At 66.1% G+C, this 18006-nt stretch overlaps 3 protein-coding genes across 13 annotated transcripts; 2 read left to right on the top strand and 1 right to left on the bottom strand.

Annotated features, from left to right (window-relative positions):
• Positions 1 to 977: 977 nt before the first annotated feature.
• Positions 978 to 2419, top strand: DDIT3 (DNA damage inducible transcript 3). Its single transcript, XM_049819579.1, has 4 exons — positions 978 to 1101; positions 1434 to 1481; positions 1608 to 1772; positions 1867 to 2419. The coding sequence occupies exons 3-4, from the start codon at positions 1632 to 1634 to the stop codon at positions 2272 to 2274; spliced, it is 549 nt and encodes a 182-aa protein (XP_049675536.1). The 5' UTR covers positions 978 to 1101; positions 1434 to 1481; positions 1608 to 1631; the 3' UTR covers positions 2275 to 2419.
• Positions 2420 to 2424: 5 nt separating this feature from the next.
• MARS1 (methionyl-tRNA synthetase 1) lies at positions 2425 to 7619 on the bottom strand. 9 transcript variants are annotated; one of them, XM_049819475.1, is made up of 22 exons: positions 7484 to 7619; positions 7272 to 7362; positions 7112 to 7190; positions 6893 to 7027; positions 6669 to 6744; positions 6385 to 6557; positions 6169 to 6293; positions 5914 to 6030; positions 5614 to 5817; positions 5257 to 5458; positions 5087 to 5161; positions 4835 to 5005; positions 4651 to 4746; positions 4435 to 4552; positions 3983 to 4196; positions 3772 to 3903; positions 3547 to 3651; positions 3285 to 3468; positions 3110 to 3181; positions 2977 to 3003; positions 2751 to 2840; positions 2425 to 2671 (listed from the first exon to the last, which is right to left on the bottom strand). In XM_049819475.1, the coding sequence occupies exons 1-22, from the start codon at positions 7590 to 7592 to the stop codon at positions 2519 to 2521; spliced, it is 2748 nt and encodes a 915-aa protein (XP_049675432.1). In that variant the 5' UTR covers positions 7593 to 7619; the 3' UTR covers positions 2425 to 2518. The 9 variants fall into 9 exon arrangements, 8 of the variants coding, with proteins under 8 accessions (XP_049675432.1, XP_049675433.1, XP_049675428.1 ...); XM_049819476.1 differs by having other exon boundaries at positions 6169 to 6281; XM_049819471.1 differs by having other exon boundaries at positions 6385 to 6744.
• A 1074-nt stretch (positions 7620 to 8693) lies between these two features.
• Positions 8694 to 16340, top strand: ARHGAP9 (Rho GTPase activating protein 9). Of its 3 annotated transcripts, XM_049819481.1 has the most exons (18): positions 8703 to 9133; positions 9252 to 9602; positions 10105 to 10295; positions 11256 to 11468; positions 11981 to 12058; positions 12249 to 12362; positions 12445 to 12506; positions 13121 to 13208; positions 13379 to 13474; positions 13842 to 13940; positions 14041 to 14158; positions 14246 to 14359; positions 14903 to 15001; positions 15092 to 15169; positions 15296 to 15349; positions 15441 to 15575; positions 15675 to 15780; positions 16035 to 16340. In XM_049819481.1, exons 1-18 carry the CDS (start codon positions 8899 to 8901, stop codon positions 16213 to 16215), a joined length of 2412 nt encoding a protein of 803 aa, XP_049675438.1. In that variant the 5' UTR covers positions 8703 to 8898; the 3' UTR covers positions 16216 to 16340. The 3 variants fall into 3 exon arrangements, 2 of the variants coding, with proteins under 2 accessions (XP_049675439.1, XP_049675438.1); XR_007508395.1 differs by lacking the exons at positions 15675 to 15780; positions 16035 to 16340 and having other exon boundaries at positions 8695 to 9133; positions 14877 to 15001; positions 15441 to 15525; XM_049819482.1 differs by lacking the exons at positions 15441 to 15575; positions 15675 to 15780; positions 16035 to 16340 and having other exon boundaries at positions 8694 to 9133; positions 14877 to 15001; positions 15296 to 15355.
• The last annotated feature ends 1666 nt before the right edge of the window (positions 16341 to 18006 follow it).

The following is an 18006-nucleotide window of genomic DNA, read 5'->3' as shown; positions in this document are numbered from 1 at the left end:
GCCCTACAGGTCTCTACGCGACAGAGAGACTCAAGCCAGGCTTTGGGGAAGGGGCAGCACCCACGCAGGGCCCTACATCTGGGGACAGCGGGGGGCAGCACCCAGGCACCCGGAGACCTCTTCTGGAAAAGGGACCCAAGCATCCTGCCCTGTCGTCCCCCCAGGCTGCGTCCTTGCTCCCTGCAGTGACACGCAGGAGACACCCCCCCTCCCCATGGGAGCACTTCAGGGAGAGCACGGGGGTGGCTGGGCCACCGCACCCCAAAAAAACCTGGAGAAGAGGGGAACAGGGGGCCAGGCCCCCTACGTCCTGCCAGCAAGACGGGCGTCACATCGCCCCAGAGCAGGTGCTGGGGGAGTGGGGGGCGGGGGAGGAGTAAAGGGCCTGGCACAGAAGGGGAGGGCACCGCGTCCCTCCAGGGTGACGGGCGGTGGGGCCTGGCCCGCCCCCACCGACCCAGCTGCATTGACGGCGGCGGCCACCGGGCTACGGCTCCGGTCCGACTCCGCCCGGAAGAGGCGGGGCAACGTACGCCCCGCCCACGCGCCTGCGCACAGCGGCAGGGAGGTGGCGATCCCGGCGTGCCCCGCGCGCGGGGGAGCAGCGGGAATGCCCTGGGGATGTACTGAGAATTACCGGGGGCTCCCGCCCGGGAGCTCGCCGGGGGGCCGCGCCGGGCCCCTGGAGTTCCCCCGGGGCTGCAGGAGACCGCCGTCCCTCGGTCCCGCCGCGGCGCTGCGCGGTCTCTTTAAGGCGGGGCGGGGCCGGTTTACCAGCCGTTGCATCATCTGCTCCCGCGTGACTCACCCAAGGGCGCGCGGCCGGCGGGGGGGGGCCGCTCCTTCACTGGTGGGCGGTGGCGCGCGCCCCCCCACCTTCGCCCTCTCCCATTGGTCCGCCCCGCCCCGAGCGTCACGGCGCGGTGGGCGTCGGTTGGCTGCGGCTGGCGAGAGCGTTGCGTCACGCCGGGGAGCCTTTAAAAAGGGGCGCTGGGCGGTGGCGGCGCAGCGGGAGCGGAGCAGTGCGGGACGATGCGGACGAGGATGAGCGGGGGGCAGCGCTCGGGCTGGAGCCGTGGGGAGCCGGGGCCGCCCAGGAAGGTGCGCCGGGGGTGGGGGGAAGATGCCGGGGAGCATAGCCCCGAGTAGCGCCCGGGGCGGGGGTGAGGCGACGGTAGAACGGGGACGTTCCGTCCGGTCCATGGGAGGGACGCACAGGGTTCCCGGAGAGCGGGGTGGGTGCAGGCCACCCTCACCGGAGAGGGTGCGAGGCAGGCGGGGCGCTGCGCCCGGTACGTCGCCACCCCACCCCCCCCGCCGGCTGTGGTACCCCGTGGGGGCGGGATAGGGGGTCCGAACCCCCGGGGAGCCCTCTGCCCGCCGCGTGGTGGTGGTGGTGGCACAAGTCTGATCCTGTCCCTCTTCTTCCCCAGGCATCTAGGAGAAAGTGCGTCCTTGTCGATCACCACACCTGAGAGCAGGTAGGGGAGCGGGGGGGGGGTGGTGGTGGTGGTACCCCGCGGTGACCGGCACCCCGCAAGGGAGCAACACCCCGTAGCTGCGGGTCCCGGGCCTGACTCACCCCATCTCCTCCCCACCCCCCACAGCCCTGCACTGGCCCAGAGGTGACAATGGCAGCTGAGGGGCTGCCTGCGGGGGGACCTGCTGGTGCCCTACCTGGCTGGGAACTGGAGGCCTGGTACCAGGACCTGCAGGAGGTGCTGGCAGCAGCAGAGCCCAACGGGCCATCCGTACCCTGGGGGGCTGAGCAGGTGAGCTGAGCAGCCAGCAACACCCCTGGCGGAGGGGGGGCACAAGGCAGGGGACACTTGTCACCAGGGGCTGGCTCCTCCTCTCTCCCTGCAGGCAGAGCTGGCTCCACTGTGGGGCACAGGGGGAGCTGGCGGTGGTCCAGAGGGCTGCGAGCTGGATGCTGCCCTGGCTGCTGAGCTGCTGGAGCCAGAGAGCGCAGCTGGCACAGAGCCTGTGGGACTGTCGGGTTCAGCCTCCAGCAGGAGCTCCCCACCCCAGCTGGGCGCAGAGGACGATGAGGCAGGGGCAGCTGCGTGGTGTGGGGTGAAGAGGAAGAGGTGCAGTGGCATGGCAGCAAGCAGGGAGCTGGCCAAGCGCCGGGAGCAGGCCAACGAGCAGCGAGTGCTGGAGCTGACGGCCCACAATGAGCAGCTCCGGGAAGAGATCCGGCGGCTCAGCGCAGAGGTGGAGCGCACACGGGCAGCCCTCATCGACCACATTGTGAACCTCCGCCGGGCTTAGGTGCCAATGCTGCCCCACAGCTAGTGGGGCAAGGACTCCACTGCCCCTGCGGACCTAGGAGGCAGCCATGAATTGGAGGGGCACTGCCCCAGTGGCACAGACTGATGCTGTGGGGAGGGTACCACTTCCGTACGCGATTGTATAGTTTTTGCAGTTTATTACACGCACATAACTACCAGCCAGCACCACTCAGTCTTCTTTCTGGGTAGCACTGGGGCTGCCAGAGCTACAGCAGAGCCAGGTGCTACTTCTTCCGCTTCCCCTTGGGCACAAGGACTTCAGGGCTTTTGCCCTCTGCTAGTGCCAGCTGCTTCTTCAGCTCCAACAGCTTTGCCACCTCTGCGTCAACCTGGGCCTTCTCTGCCTTGTTGGCCTTCAGCTGCCGAACATGGTTGCCCTGGGGTGGGGGTGGGAGGTGGTGATAAGGGTTTGGCTGGGTAAAGGGCAAGACAGGACCAGCCCCCAGCACCACTCACCTGCTTGGCCACCTCCTCTGTTAGCTCCTGGATCAGCTGGGGGTCACCTGGAGCTGTGAGGGTCACTGAGGCTGGAGGGGTCTGTTTGGCCTGTGGAAGGACAGAAATAGGTGTGAGCCCTGGTCCCAGGCCCCAGAGGCAGAGCTCTGCACCACCACCACCACCCCCCTCATGCTGGAGAGGGGTGGATTGCTGCAGCACCACTGAGGCAGTGCCAGGGAGGTACCTGGGGCTCTACAGCAAGATCTTCAGGCTGGGAAGGGAGAGACAGCAAGTGAGGAGGGACAGAAAGCAGAGGTGGAGAGGCAAGGAGGTGTCCAAGGTGGAGGAGCTGTGGGGGCACTGAAGTATCCACTCACCTGCCCTCCCCCGAAGCGCTTGCGCAGGGCTTCAATCTGGTCATGCTCCAGCTTCTGGAAAAGGGGGCTCACCTGGAGCCAGGAAGAAGAGGGGTCACCCCTGCAAGGCCAGCATCCCCAATCCTACCCACACACTGCCCAGGGAGGCACAGCCTGCATTCCCCCCACCACCTACAGTGCCCACACGATGCCCAGGCGGCAGGGTGCAGGTGAAGTTGTGGCTCAGGACGAAGCAGTCTGGGGGGATGCAGAGCTGCCCCTGAATGGCCAGGCTGACACTAGGCATGTAGGGCTGCAACATGACAGCCAGCATGGAAGCCATGTTCACCGCCACACCAGTCACTGTGCCAGCACGTTGCCTGTGGGGCAGGAAACCCTCTGTCAATGCCAGGTCCCAACCCTGCCCCCCCTCCCCCCATCCCCCCATCTCTCCCTACCTGTCCTTTTCATCCCCCTTGATCCGCTTCCATGGCTCATTCACCTGGATGTACTGATTGCCATGGCGAGAGATGCTGAGGATACATCTCAGGGCATCACGGATGCTGGGGGGGCGGGGGGGGGGAGGGTAGAGGAGGGCTGAACACTTGCTGTAGGTCAGGTCTCTGCCCTCCACCCTCAACACAATTCAGACCTGCTCCAGCCCCAGGCTTTGAACTACCCACCGGACTTTCTCCAGCAGCTGATGGTACTGGTGCAGCTCCAGGGTGACACGGGCCAGAAGCCTCTTGTCATCTGGTGTCAGGACCATGTCTGGGACAGTGCCACCAAAGAACTTGCAGACGAACATGCCAGCTCTGGGGACAGAGGTGGAGCAGGCATGAGCACAGCCTGGGGACAGAGATGGCCCCTGCCACTGCCAGGGTGTCCCAGAACCTGTTGATGAAGTTGCCCAGGTTGTTCAGCAGCTCTGAGTTGTTCTTGAGCATGAGGTCGCTCCAGGAGAAGGTGCTGTCCTGCCCTTCGGGTCGCAGGTACAACAGGTAGAAGCGCCAGATGTCCGCAGGGATGCCTGTGTCCTTGGCCATGTCCCCAAACACTCCCACACCCCGGCTCTTGGAAAACTTCCCATCCTCGTAGTTCAGGTACTCTGGGGAGGGCAGGAGAGACCCACCATGGGGCCCAAGCATGGGCCTAGCCCTCTCTCGGGCAGGGAACAGCCCCACAACGCAGGGAGATGCTGTCAAAGTGCTGATAGGATCATGCTGAACTCAAAGGGGCTTCCAAGTCAAGGAGAGCAAATGCAGTTCTGTGCCCATGCAGGGCAGACTGGACTGTTCCCAGGACTGAGGTAAAGCAGGGAAGTGTGGTGACCCCCCACCCAGTACCTGTAGCAATGAGGTGGTTCACCAGGGTGTAGTTGTCATCAGCACCCAGGAGTGAGCAGGGGAATATGACACTGTGGAATGGGACGTTGTCCTTGGCCATGAAGTTGTAGAGCTCAACCTGATAAGTAGGGGGAGGAGGGGGGGTGGGGAACATCAGTGGACCCTGGTGTCCAGCTCTGTTCTTGCCTCCACCCTGCAGCAACACCAGGCTCTTACCTGCTGTGGGTTCTTCCACCACCTCTCCCACTGGTCAGTGTAGTTGGCTGTAATGGACAAGTAGCCAATGGGAGCGTCAAACCACACGTAAAAAACCTGAGGGGAAAGTGATACGTGAGCAGGGGACCCCCAGGCAGGGCACCTGGGGACAGATGCTGCAACCAAGGGGCCAGGTGGGAACCACCTTGTCACGGAAACCATCAAGGGGCACAGGTGTGCCCCACTTCAGGTCACGGGTGATGCAGCGAGGTTTGAGCCCATCCCGGATCCAGGAGCGAGTGATGTAGCGAGCGTTGGCTGTCCAGTCCCCTGTGGCCCAGGACTGCTCCAGCCAGGGCTCCAGCTGCTCCTCCAGCTGTGGGGGAACACACAGGGATGGTCAGTGGTACCAGGGGGTGCCCCATCCCTTCCCCACTCTCCCAGGGATGAAGCGCACCTTGGGCAGGTCCAGGAAGAGGTGCTGGGTAGGTTTCACCACAGGGACGCCCCTGCAGAGCTTGCATTGTGGATTCTGTCGAAGGAGAAACCAGGACAAGGCTGAGAGTCCCAGGCAGAGCTGGCGTGGGGTTGTGGGGTGGGGTGGTCCCCAGAGGGATCCTGTCCCACCTTCAGCTCCACAGCGTTGATTAGTTTGCCGCATTTATCACATTGGTCCCCCCGGGCCTCCTCATAGCTGCAGAAGGGGCAGGTGCCCTCCACAAAGCGGTCGGCCAGGAACCGCTGGCAGTCCTCACACTGCAGCTGCTCCACAGTGTCTTGCAGCAGGAAACCACGGGCCAGCAGGCGCTGGAAGATGTCCTGAGCAATCCTAGGACAGGAGAGGAAGAGCAGGGGGGCAACCCCCATCAGCCAGGGAACCCTGGAGAGCCATAAAGCACCCTCAGCCAGGCATGCTGGGGCTCCCCCCAACATTCCCCAGCACCAGTCCCTCCATATGAGCCCCTGGGGGACACAGCTGCTCACGTGGTCTGGTACGGTGTAGTAGTGCGGCCAAAGTAGTCGAAGGAGATGTCAAACCAGCGGTAGATGTCAGCGTGGATGGTGTTGTACTTGTTGCAGATCTCCTGAGGCGTCAGCCCCTCTTCCACCGCCTTGGTCTCAGTGGCTGTGCCATACTCGTCCGTGCCACACACATACAGTGTGTTCCAGTTCCGCAGGCGGCAGTACCTACAGGCAGGGGCCTGTGACACCCGTGCAGCTGTTGGGGGCAGTACAGCCCTCCATGATGATCCCCCCGGCAGCTTTTTCACAGCCAGGTCTCACCTGGCAAAGGTGTCAGCACTGAGGACGCAGCCAATGATGTTGCCAAGGTGGGGCACGTTGTTCACATAGGGCAGAGCGCTGGTGATCAGGACATTCCTCATGCCCTCCACGGGCAGCCTGGCATAGACAGGGCAGTCAGAGCAGGCACAAAGAGCAACAGGGCCACCCCAGAACAACGTGGCATCGGTCTGGGAGCCCCTGCCAGGCCCCTTGGAGGTCTGGGACAGCCAGCCATAGTGTCATCTTGGAACTCACACTGGTTTCTGAGGCTGCCAAGGCTTGGGCAGTGCCGCAACACCGTGGGCCCAGGCGTCCACAGCAGCTGTGATTTCCTCCTCTGTCAGGGCAGGCTCAGAACCTTCTTCCTCCTGTGGGGAATGCTGGTCCCAGTGAGGGTCTGCATGCCTGTCACCGCCAGCCCCACAGGGGCCCAGCCCTGGGGCAGGGCTGAGCAGGGGACCAGGGCTGCACCTCAGGCTCGTTACTGGTGGCTCTCTCCATGGCCAGGCAGGGCGGAGGCTGCTTCTGCAGGTAGGACTTGAACTCCAGCAGTGCCTTGGGCATCAGAACAGAGTCGGCAGCTTTCCTGCAGGCCTCTGAGAGCGTCATGCTCTGGAACCAGGTCCTCAGCACCTGCAGCTCACCTTTGGGGGAGCGAGGGAGAGGGGGAGAGAGAGAGAGAGAGAGCAGCACAATTCTTACAATCGTAGGAACACAAGCAATGCTTCCCCTCAGCACCCCTATTTCACTCTTACTTGGCAGGCTGGTCTCATCCTGGAGGACAGGGAACAAGGTACCCCACACAACCACATCAGCCACTGACTTGGTGTCCTGGGCCAGAGAAGCAGAGTCAGGCCTTGAGGCAGCCTCAACCCAGGCTCAGGGCTCTGCCTCGGGGCAGGCAGCAGCGAGCTCAGCTCTCCAGGGAGAAGGGCCCACCCAGGAGGCAGTGCTCCCCCCACCCCACAGCCCCACTCACCCCAGCGAGGTAGGCAGTGCCTCTTCTGGACAAGTTCTGCTCTATGTGGGCCAGCAGCTTCCCCAGGACCTCCACTGCCTCCAGCCCCTTCCTGCCGTGCACCAGCTGAGCGTACAGGGCAGCTGAGGCAGCCGGCTGAGGGAGCAGAAAAGAGGCAGAAAAGGGGTCAGGTAGGGCCGGGCCCGGGGGTGGGAAGCCGCCAAATCCCGGGGCACCCACCTGTAGCTCAGTGGCCTCCCACTCCAGCCACTGGTTGGTGAGGTCGGTGGGCTCCTCTCCGCGGGCCAGGAAGAAGAACCTGGGGGGAATTGGGGGGAGCTGGAGGCTGCGAGGCCGTGCCCCACGCCCCCCCCCCCCCCGCCCAGCACTCCGTACTCACTGGCAGATGGCGTTGGGGGAGAAAAGGACGGTGCCGCTGTCCAGCTCCAGCGCGGGCGACCACGGGGGACTCAGTGGGGCGAGGGGCCGCTCTGCGGGGAGGGGGGGAAGCAGGCCCGTCAGGCCCGGCGGCCGCCCGCCGAGGGGTGGGGATCACCGGAGCCGGTGCTAGGAGAGGGGGGGGGGGGTCCCTTCCGGGGCCGGCGGTCTCACCTAAGGGGAGGCCGCCCCAAACGAGCCGCACCGGGGCAGCGGCGGCCCCGGCAGCCGCCAACACCTTCAGGGCGGCGGGGCCGCCGCCGGCCGCCACCCGCAGCCGCATGGCCGCGCGCTGATGCAACGGGGCCGCGCGCGCTGGGCACGCCGGGACCGGCCCTCCCGCCGCCGCACTACAACTCCCGTGATGCCCCGCGCGGGGGCGACGGTGGCCGGCCCGCCCCGTCCCCTCAACTCTCGCGAGAGCGCCGGCCGCGCGGTCGCCATGGCGACACGGGAGCCGGCCCGCCGGGGGTTGCCGTGGCCACCGGGCGGGGCCGCTACCGCCGCCGCCCGCAGCATCATCCTCCGCTCCCCGTCACACGATTCTTCCCCTCCCTGCCTCCCTCCAGGACGTGGGCGAGGACCCAGGCCTCCTGCCCCCCCCCCCCCGGGCCTGGAACAGCCCCAGCTCCGCTCGCCCGCCCGCAGCCCCCGGTGTCCGACTGCCCCGCTCCCGCTTTCCCACCGGGACACTCTCCCTTCCCCCCGGGAGGACCCCCCCCCTTCCTCCCCGTCCCGCCCCGTCCCATGGACCGGGGAGGTGTCCCCGCTGCCGCTGCTACGGGCGAGCCCGACCGGCCACCCCCGGCTGGACCAGGTGGTGGGGGGCGGCCCGCCGGGGGGGGGGGGGTCGCTGGCCTGGACCGGGGGTCCGTGTAGGCACAGCCCGCCCCCCCCCGGTGCCCCAAGGAACCGGTGGGGCAGAGAAAGCGAAGGGAGGCGGGGGCGGGTATCGGGAGCGGCGTGGGACACAACCCGGGCCGGCGTCCCGCCCCCGGGGCAGTGCCGTTACCCCACTTGCCCTGCCTCGCTCCCCCCACACACACACCCTGCGTGACCCCCCTGCCGGCAGCGCAGCGTGGGCAGAGCCGAAAGGTGCTTAGAGCCGAGCGGGGTCGAGCAGGGCCGTGGGCTCTAATCCCCGCACCCCGTGGGTGCTCGGCTGGCTGGGTGCAGGGCAGGATGCCGACACCCCCTGGCAGCCCCCCGACCCCTCTGTCCTGGCATCAGGTCTTGCCCACCGGCCCCACAGCGGTGCCACGAAGATGGTGAGTGTGTCTCCAGCTAGGGGTGGGGGGGCAGGCCTGGGGGCTGTAGGGCCGTGGAGTTGGGGAGGGCTGCAGCTCTGGGAGCCTAGGGCTGTGGGGCTGGGGACCAGGGAATGGGGGGGGGCTGGGGGTCCTTGGCACGGGGACCAAGGGACTGGGAGCCACAGGTCTGCAGGGTCGTGGGATGAGGACTAGGGGACCTGCGGCCATGGGACTGTGGAGCTGAGGCCCCCACAGCACCACCCCCCAGCCCCGTGCTGCGTGGTGTGAGGAAGCCGCAGCCTCGCTGCTTCCTGCTGCAGCAGCTGCTGGGTTTCCTGCATGCCCCCGAGCCCTGGCTGCCCCAGCACGCCCAGTCCCTCTAGCCCCCCCCCTGGTCCCCCCATTCCCCTGTACCCTAGGGCTGGGCATTGGCTTCCCCAGCACCAGGAACCGGGGCAGCACGTGGTCCCTCCACTGCTTCTGCTGTGGGGTATTGCCATGGTTGGGTGGGAATCCACGGCCACGGGGACCAGCCTGGCCACAGGGCACAACATTGTCCTGGCCCTGCAGGCAGGTAGGGTCCCTGCTGCCACCCATGACACTGCTCAGCCCCATTCCACTACAGCCCAGGGCCATGCCAGCCATGGGGAATGCGGCACATCTGCCCTGACCCCCAGTCCTGTGCCCTGCAGATGTTAAGGACCAGGCTGCAGTGTGCCCAGGCGCCCTGAGCAGGGTGAGGATGCTGCCAGGGCGCTGGCGGCTGGAGGGGCGGCGGTGGCGGCGCACCGAGCCGGCTGTGGTGCTCCGCGCCCTCTACAACTACACGTACCGTGCTGAGGACGGGCGGCAGGTGGCCATGGCTGCTGGGGAGCAGTTCCTGCTGCTCCACAAAGCCAACGAGGACTGGTGGCAGGTGAGACGGGCCAGCGAGCCCCGCTGGGCTCGGCCCTTCTTCGTCCCTGCTACCTACGTGGCCGAGCTGGACCCTGGTGACACTGGGGGATGGAGCATGCTGCCCCCCAGCCAGCCTGCAGGCATGAGTGAGTGGGGCAGGGGGGCGCAGGGCTGGGGCCATGGGGCAAGCAGACCTAGGATGGCAGGACACTGGGAGAATGGTGCCATGGGGCACTGAGGTGGGGGCAAGGGGTTGGGGGCATTAGGGGCATAGGATGAGGGGAAACTGGGCGTACAGGCCTGGGGGACACATCACTGGGAGTCCCAGGCTGTGGGTCTGGGTGCACAAGGCTGGGGGAAGATCGGGGCTGGGGGCATTAAGGGCACAGGATAAGGGGGCACTGGGGTTACAGGGCTGGGAGACACCCATGAGGGACGATGGGGGCCAAAGGGCTGGGAGTGCAGGAGGTGGAAGGGGCACAGAGCTGCAGGCACTGGGAGCCATCTGGGACATGGGGCTGGGGGTACCAGGAGCAAGGGGAACACTAGGGAAAACAGGGTTGGGGCCCAGGGGTGGGGGTCTGTGCCTCCCACCTCCAACCCGGAGTATCATTTTGAGTTTGTAGGTACCCTCCTCTCTTTCCCCAGGCCTGCCACCACAGTACCCCTCACTGGAGAACCTGTGTGGCCCACCACTGCCCACCCCCCAGGAGGCCAGGCTGACCCCCGGGGGCTGCAGCGTCAGCACCAGCCAGCTGACAGAGGGGGCCCTGCCCACCCCCTCCCCAGCCCTGTCACAGTGCCAGTCCCAGCAGGACTTGCTGGCCCAGGGCACTGGGGTGAGTGGGAGCCAGGTGGCACCCAGTAGGACACCCTGTGCCCCCCAGCCCTGTTCCCCTCTGAGCCCCTGCAGCCTCACTGGTTCTCCCTATCCCCGCACCCCCCCCCCCCCAGCCTTTGCACCCTCCTTCCCTCAACCCGCACCCTGCATCTCCAACCAGCATCCCCCCCCTGCACCCCTACACCCCCCCACCTCCCCCCCCCCAAACTTCACTCCTCTGCATCGCCCACCTGCACCTCCCACCTCCACCCCTGCACCCCCCAACCTTGCCTCCTGCATAGCCCACCTGCACCCCCCCCCAAATCCACCCCTCTGCATCACCCACCCCGCTGCCTCACCCACCCGCACACACATTCCCCCCCCCAACCTCCCCCCACCGCATCACCCACCTGCACCCCCAACCACACACCCCTACTGCGCTCCCCACATAACCCCCCCCCCCCCCCGCACCCCAGCACCCTCCAACCCCGCCCTCGCTGCTGCCGCTTCCTCGTCGCCCGTGGGGCAGCGGAGGAAGTGCTGGGGGGGGGCCAAGGGGGGGGGGGGGGCTGTGCCGCCCGCACCGGGGTCGGGGGGGGGGGGGGGGGGGAAGGGACCGAGGGGCGCCGGTGCTGCACGGCCGGGAGCAGCAGGTGGGAGCGGGGGTACCGGGCCCGGGAGCACCGGGGGGGGGGCGGGGGGGTGAGGCTGCCGGGGGGGGGGGGGGGGTGGCAAACGGCTTCGGGGAAACGATTGCAAAACCCTGATCGGGGCTGGGCAGGGCGCTGGGGGGGAATGCGGGGGGCTGCGGGGGGGGGGGGCAGGGCAAGGGGGCACTGCTGGGGGGGCTGAGCATAAAATGAGGCTGGGGGCAGGGTATGCGAGGCACAGCGTGGGGCTGGGTGTACGCTATGGGTATTGTCCATGTGCTCCCCCACCCACCCCCCACCCACGCAGACTTTAGGATCTGTCCCCCCAGGTGCCCCCACTAGGAGCCACCATGATCTACTGCAACCTTGAGGAGCTGCAGCGGGTGGGGGGCCAGGCTGAGCCGCCCATGCCAGCCGGGCCCCCCCTCCAGCTTTTGGGAGCCTGGGAGCGTCACTTGGACCCCAGCACTGGTCGCTGCTTCTTCTACAACCCCGAGACGGGCATGACCTCCTGGAAACCCCCCCGGCAGCACCGGGAGGCGGTGGGCATGGAGGGCAGCAGTGGGGAGTACTGGGGTCCTGCCAGCTGGGTCTACGCAACCCCACCTCTCCCTGCCACCCCCATGTCCCCCCATTTCCCCACCAGCATCCGTCCCACTGCCCCCCATACTCCCCATGACCCCTAGCCCCTCCACCAATGCCCACACTTTGTGCCCGTGTCCTTCAAGGTCCACTATACCTTCCTCGTGCCCCCCACAGTGACCCCCATGACTCCTCGATTCTCCTAAATTATCTCCCCAATATCTTCCCTCCCACTCCTTCGGTGTGGCCCCCCTGCTGCCCCCCTCTGACTCCCCCAGTGCTCTCCAGGTGTCGCCCCCCCCCCCCCCCCCCCCCCCCCCCCCCCCCCGTGTCCCTGGCACAGTCCCGCTGGGCTGCTGGCAGTTAGTGCCAGCGCTAATTGCCAGCGCTAATTGCTGCGCAGGGCCCTGTCCTTGGGGTCCTGGCTATGCCATCCCCTGAGGCTGACCCATGTCTCTTGTGTCTCTTGCAGGGCCTGCCCCCCCCCGCCGAGCCCCCCAGGACCACGGCACGCTGGAGCTCCAGGGATGCTGGGGTTCCCGGTGGCACCGTGAGATCGGGGACAGGGGCACAGGGAGAGGGCAGGATGGGAGGGGGCTGGAGAGGAGGGAGGATGGGGGGACACTGGGTGGTACGGGATGGGGATCAAGGCATGGATGGATAATGGGGGGCACTGGGAAGGGTATGGGGGGGCACTACAGAGGGCCTGGGCTGTGCCCCCCCATGCTCTCCCCCCACAGCAGGTAAGCCACGGCCAGACCCTCGCCCACCACAGCCTGGAGGACCAGGCAGCAGCCCCCCAGCCCTCCCTGGCCCCGACCGAGCCCCCACCCTGCATCCCCACGCTGCCCACTGTGAGTTACCTCGGGGGTCAGGGGGCACTGGGAGGGGGGGGGGGGGGGGGCGGCAGGGGCAGCACTGATCCTGTCCTCACAGGAGGTGCAGAAGGCCGGGCAGCTCAACAGGACCAAGATCGCTGAGGGTGGAAGGAAACTCAGGTGGGGGCTGGGGTGGGGAGGGGGCTGGTCGAGGCTGGGGTCCTGGGAGGGGGTTCCCAGTGCCAGGGGGCTGTGCTCCTGCTCTAGGGGGGCTGTGACAGGTTGGGGTCCCAATGGGGGGTGGTCCTGGTGCAGGGGGCTGTGCCAGGCTGGGATCCCTGCAGGGGGAGCTGTGCCAGGCTTGGGGAGGCCCATATTGAAGCAAGAGCTCTCTGTCAGTTGGGGGGGGCCGTGCCAGTTTTTTGGGGGGTCCCCGCTTGAGCAGAGGGGTTTTGCCGACCTGAGGGGGCCATGCCAGCCTGGGTGGGGGCACGTTTATGCCAGGCGGGGCTGTGCCAGCTGGGGGTGGGCATTCCAGCCTGGGGGGGGGGGGGCGTGCCAGCCTGGCCCCTGACTCTTCACAGCTGAGGGGCTCCAGACAAGCGATGTCCCTGGCACACAAAGGCACTTTTGGCCGTGCCAGGCTGGGGGTGAGGGAGCGGATCTGGGGTGCTGCCAGCGCCCAAATGATGCCTGGGGCCTGTGTGGGGATCTGCTAGGGCAGGGGGCACCCAAGCCTGCCCCCAGCCCTGGCTGGGGAGGGTTTGGGGATGTCCCTCACCTGCTGCCCCCAGGAAGAGCTGGGGGGTCTCCTGGGTGGTGCTGGCCGGGAACAGCCTCATCTTCTACAAGGAGTCCAAGGGGCCGGCACCCACTGCCTGGGTGAGTGGGGGGCACGGGGGGTGGGCTGGGAGAGTGGGGGCATGCCAGAGCGTGGGGAGGTATGGGGGGGGGACAGTGGGGACAGCAGGCAGAGAGGGCTATGGAGGAAAATGGGGTGCTGTGGAGACACAAGGGGGACAGGATACCTGTGATGCCTGGTGCCCCCCCAGTGCCCTGCCAGCAGCTGCCCCGAGAGCAGCGTGGACTTGCGGGGGGCTGCCCTGGATTGGGCCCGTGACCTCTCCAGCAAGAAGAACGTCATCCATGTGAGTGGATTGGGACCCCAGACTCCGGGTGTGGGAGTGCCTCAAGTGCACAGCCCTGGGGACATGGGGCTCTCCATAACGGTCCGAGCATCAAAGGGATCCTCCTAAATGCAGCCCATGGAGAAGGGGACCCCACAGCCCAGCATGTACAGGAATCCCCAAAATGGGATAAAGGGGTGCCATTCATATACTCCCCTGGGGGGGGGGGGGGGCATAGGGACACCCCTTGGGTTAGGGGCACCCCTGGAGCCCCCCATTGGGGAGGGAGTAGGGCACCACCCCTGGAGTGCCTGGGTCCCCCTGGCCTCTGTAGGGGTCCCCAGGGGTCTCTGTCCCCCCCCCCCCATCCTGCTGCCACCCCTGCCAGCTCCGCACTGTGACGGGTAACGAGTTCCTGCTGCAGTCGGACCAAGAGGCCACCATCCAGGAGTGGTCCCGGGCTATCCGGGGGGTCATCCGCCGGCTGGTGAGTGCCTGGAGGGGGGGAGGAGGCAGTGCTCCATGGCTGCCCCCCAGCCCTGTTGGCATCCCCAACTATCCCTGACCACCCTGCCACCCTCTCACAGGACCTGGAGAACCCTGTGGACGTGCCTGTGGGTTGGCTGCACCGCGGGGACACCAGGGGGGAGCTCAGCGGGGACGAGGACGAGGCACCGCGGGGCACTGAGGGGGCCAGGGCTCCAGGTAGGGCTGGGGGCCGAGGAGGGGAGCAGGCCTCGGGACTGGTGTGACTGTGACCATGACCGCACTCTGGGCCCACTGTGCCCCCAGGTGCCCCCCACACCCCCGATGCCTCAGAGAAGAAGCGGGTGAAGAGCAAGCTGAGGCGCTTCATCGTCAAGCGGCCCCCGCTCCAGAGCCTGCAGGAGAAGGGGCTCATTCGAGGTGGGACTCCCCAGCTGTGGGACCTCCTGCCAAGTCCCACCACACCCTCGGGACCTCCCCAAACCCTCCCACAGCCTCCCTCTGCCCCCAAAGTGGGAGAGGAAGAGGGTGCCTGAGAGCTGTTGAGCCTTGGCTGCCTGTCCCCAGTGGGTCCCAGTGCCTCCCCCCCGTCCAGTGTTCCTGCCCTGAGTCCCTGTGCACCCATGGGTCCCAGTGTCCCTCCCAAGTCCCAGCATCCCTTCCTGGTCCTTCCTGGTCCCCCTCCTGATCCCAGTGTCTCTCCTCCAACCCCTGGCCCGAGTCCTAGAATCCCCCCCTCGGTCTCTGTGCACCCACCTGTCCCAGTGTCTCCCTCGAGTCCAGTATCCCTTCCTGCTCCCAGTGTCCTCTCCCAGTCCTGGTGTCCATCCCTGCCCTCACCACCACCCTCCCAGTCCTCAGCATTTCCTCCTGGTCCCTATACCCCGCTCCCAGTCCCATTTGCCTCCCACCAAGTCCCAGTGCTCCCTCATCCCAGTTTGCCCCAGCGCAGCCCTCTCCCAGACCAGGTGTTCGGGTGCCGCCTGGATGCCCTGTGCCAGCGGGAGAGCACCACAGTGCCCCGCTTCGTCCGGCTCTGTGTGGAGGCTGTTGAGGAGAGAGGTAGGGTCGTCCCAGCCCGCAAGCCAGCATGCCCCCCCCCAGCTGGCACGGACTTCCCCCACCATGTCTCGCCCCCATCATTGTCCCCAGGCCTCGATGTTGACGGGATCTACCGGGTCAATGGGAACCTGTCTGTGATCCAGAAGCTGCGTTTTGCCGTGGACCGGGGTGAGGAGACTGGAGGGGCGCAGGATGGGGGTGCTGGGGAGGGGACAGGGGAACTGTGTTGGAGCATATGCCCACGGATAGGGGAAGGCGGTTTCTCCCCCCGTGAACCCTCCTTTGTCCCCACAGAGCGAGCCGTGACCTCAGACGGACGCTATGTCTTCCCCGAGCAGCTGTGCCAAGGTCAGCTGGGGTGGCTGGGCAGGGGGTGGCCCTGGTGGTGCTGGGGCCTTGGGGGGCCCAGGTGCAAGCTGATTTCCCCTCTTCCTCCCAGAGGAGCGACTCAGCCTGGCAGACCCCGAGTGGAGTGATGTCCACGTGGTGACCGGTGCCCTCAAGCTTTTTTTCCGGGAGCTGCCCGAGCCCCTAGTGCCCTACGAGTTCTTCAACCCTTTCATTGAAGCTATCAGTAAGTGCCCCCCTGCAGTGCTCTCCATTGGCATCCCGAGGGTATGGGTGCTGGGGGGCAGGGGGGCCACTGTGTCTGACTGCTGTGTTTCCCTCCCAGAGCTGCCGGACCCCCAGGAGCAGGTGGAGCGGGTGGCTGAGCTGGTGAAGAGCCTGCCCCCCGCCAACTATGCCACCCTGCGCTATCTCCTGGCTCATCTCTGCCGGTAAGGGGAGGGTCACTCCTGGGCTGGGGGTGGCTGTGGAACGGGCTTAGAGCTGCCCCACAGATGGATGGGCTATGGGGTAGTATGGGGTAGCTGGGGGGCATATGGGGTGGCCCTGGTATGCCAGGGGAGGCGGGGGAAGGATCAGGGCATGCCAGCGATGAAGCCCTGGCACATGGACCCCCTGGGGTGATGGAGGGAGGCCTGGGCGGATGGCACGCATGGGACCACCCTCCAACCCTGCACATTCCCAGGGTGATGGAGCGGGTAGATGTCAACCGCATGACACGCCAGAACATCGGCATCGTGTTTGGGCCAACACTGCTGCGGCCGGAGCGGGAGCCGGGCAGCCTGGCGGTGGGCATGGCCCAGCAGAACAAGGCCGTGGAGCTGCTGCTGGCACACTTTGACCGCATCTTCCCTGCGCCCCCCTGAGCCTGGTCCCCTGCCCCCCCAAGTCAGGTATGGGTGCTCTGGCTGCCAGTGACCCTTCCTGCCCCCCCAGTCCTCCCTGCCCCATGTAACTTGAATTCTGCAGTAAACAGGCACCTTCCCTGGGACCACCAGTACCTCCTGCTCTGACCAGGGTTGGGGGCAACTGTGGCACCAAGAGCCACCCACCTCCCACTGCCTCCCCAGAGAACATCATCATCCACGCATATGGCAGCCCCCAAATGCCCTTCTCTCTGCCCCCTGCCGTGCCCCGTACACCTCCCCAAGGTCATTACAGTGCTGATTTATTTCCACCATTCATTAAATTCATATCTGTTGCCATCAGATCCCCCCCCAGGAAAGGCCCCCGGCTCTGCTGGCAAAGCCAGTGCCAGAGCAGAATCTGGCCATACCAGGGCTGGGTGTCTCCCCGGGGAGTGCCCTGGGGTGCCTACACACTGCTGCAGCCGCCACCAGCCCCTGCAGACCACAGGGTGGCCAGCACCACCAGGACTCCTGCCTGCAGCAAGCAACAGTCAGTGTCTATGGGAGCTGTCAAAATGCCCCATCAGGGTCACCATCCCTCCCAGGGCTTCCCTGTGTCTCCCAGTTTCCCAGTTCCCATCCCTGTGTGTCCCCCAGACTCCTGCTCACCAGTTGCACCAGCAACTCCCAGTTCCCCGGCAGCAGTGTCCACTAGATCTGTTCTTGGTCCAGGGCAGGCAGGGGCCCAAGAGCTCCAGGCAAGAAGAGGCAGAAGGGGAGACACAGGAGACTTGGGAGGCACAGAACCCAGGGGGGTACAGCTGGATCCCGGGGGGCTCCCAGTGAGACACCAGCCCTGCTTTGGGCAGGGACTGATCCAGAGGCTCATCAGGGTCTGGGAGGGACGCACTCATGCCCGGGGAGGGGGGGGGGGGGGGGATGTCCGCTGGTGTGACAGGGCAGCCCTGGCTCTGAACGGTGGCTGGTGCCAGTGTCATATAGCCTTAGCAACCCCCAGGCATCCCAGTGCCAGGGTCCCATCCTGGGCTAGGTGGGGGTCCCAGAGGGTGGAGGGTGTCCCAGGAGACACCAGGAGGTGTGCAGGTGGTGTCATGGACCACTCGGTGGACTCGTGATGGTTCATTTGCTACGATCTCAAAAGTGCAAAATTAAGATGACCAACACCAAAGGGGATAGCAGTAATCACACAGTGAAACTTTATTGTATTGCTTGTGGAGAGGCACGCGATAGTTAGAGATGGGTGAAAGAAAGGAGAAAAGGAGACAATGCTGATTTTCTGACCGACTCTTACAGGTGGGTGGTGTAGGAGCTGGAGTGGGAGAAGCATTTCTAGCAGTCAGCACAACAGCAGGGGGGAGAGTGGTTCAAAGGCACTGGGCAGGGGCTGGGGGGTGGCTCGGGGACAGAAAAGAGTCTAGGGGATGGGGTTTTTTAGGGAATGGGGACCTCATGCTGTGAGTCTCAGACAGGCTCAGAGTGATGGAAGGGAGGGTACAGAGGTGATGGATGCACGATGCGGGGCAGGGTGATGTGGGCTCACCACTGTGGATGTGCAGATGGTGCCAGGACTTTGGTTTTTCCCACACCAGGCACAGGGGAAGCATCACCCCGTCCTCCCCACCCCAACTCCCCGCCTGCAACGAGATAGCAGCTCAGGGCCCCCTCTGACCACCACACAGCTCCCCTAGCCCTGCACCCCTCAGCATACCTGGCTGGGTAGGGGGCTCCCAGGTGCCCCTTCCTCATAGACCTGGGGTGCTGAGAGCAGGGCTCTGCCCAGGGCTACTT

This window comes from Accipiter gentilis, chromosome 16, assembly GCF_929443795.1.
Source record: "Accipiter gentilis chromosome 16, bAccGen1.1, whole genome shotgun sequence".
Lineage (NCBI taxonomy): Eukaryota > Metazoa > Chordata > Aves > Accipitriformes > Accipitridae > Astur > Astur gentilis.
The sequence above is the reverse complement of the archived record's forward strand: the minus strand, read 5'-3'. Positions and strand labels throughout refer to the sequence as shown.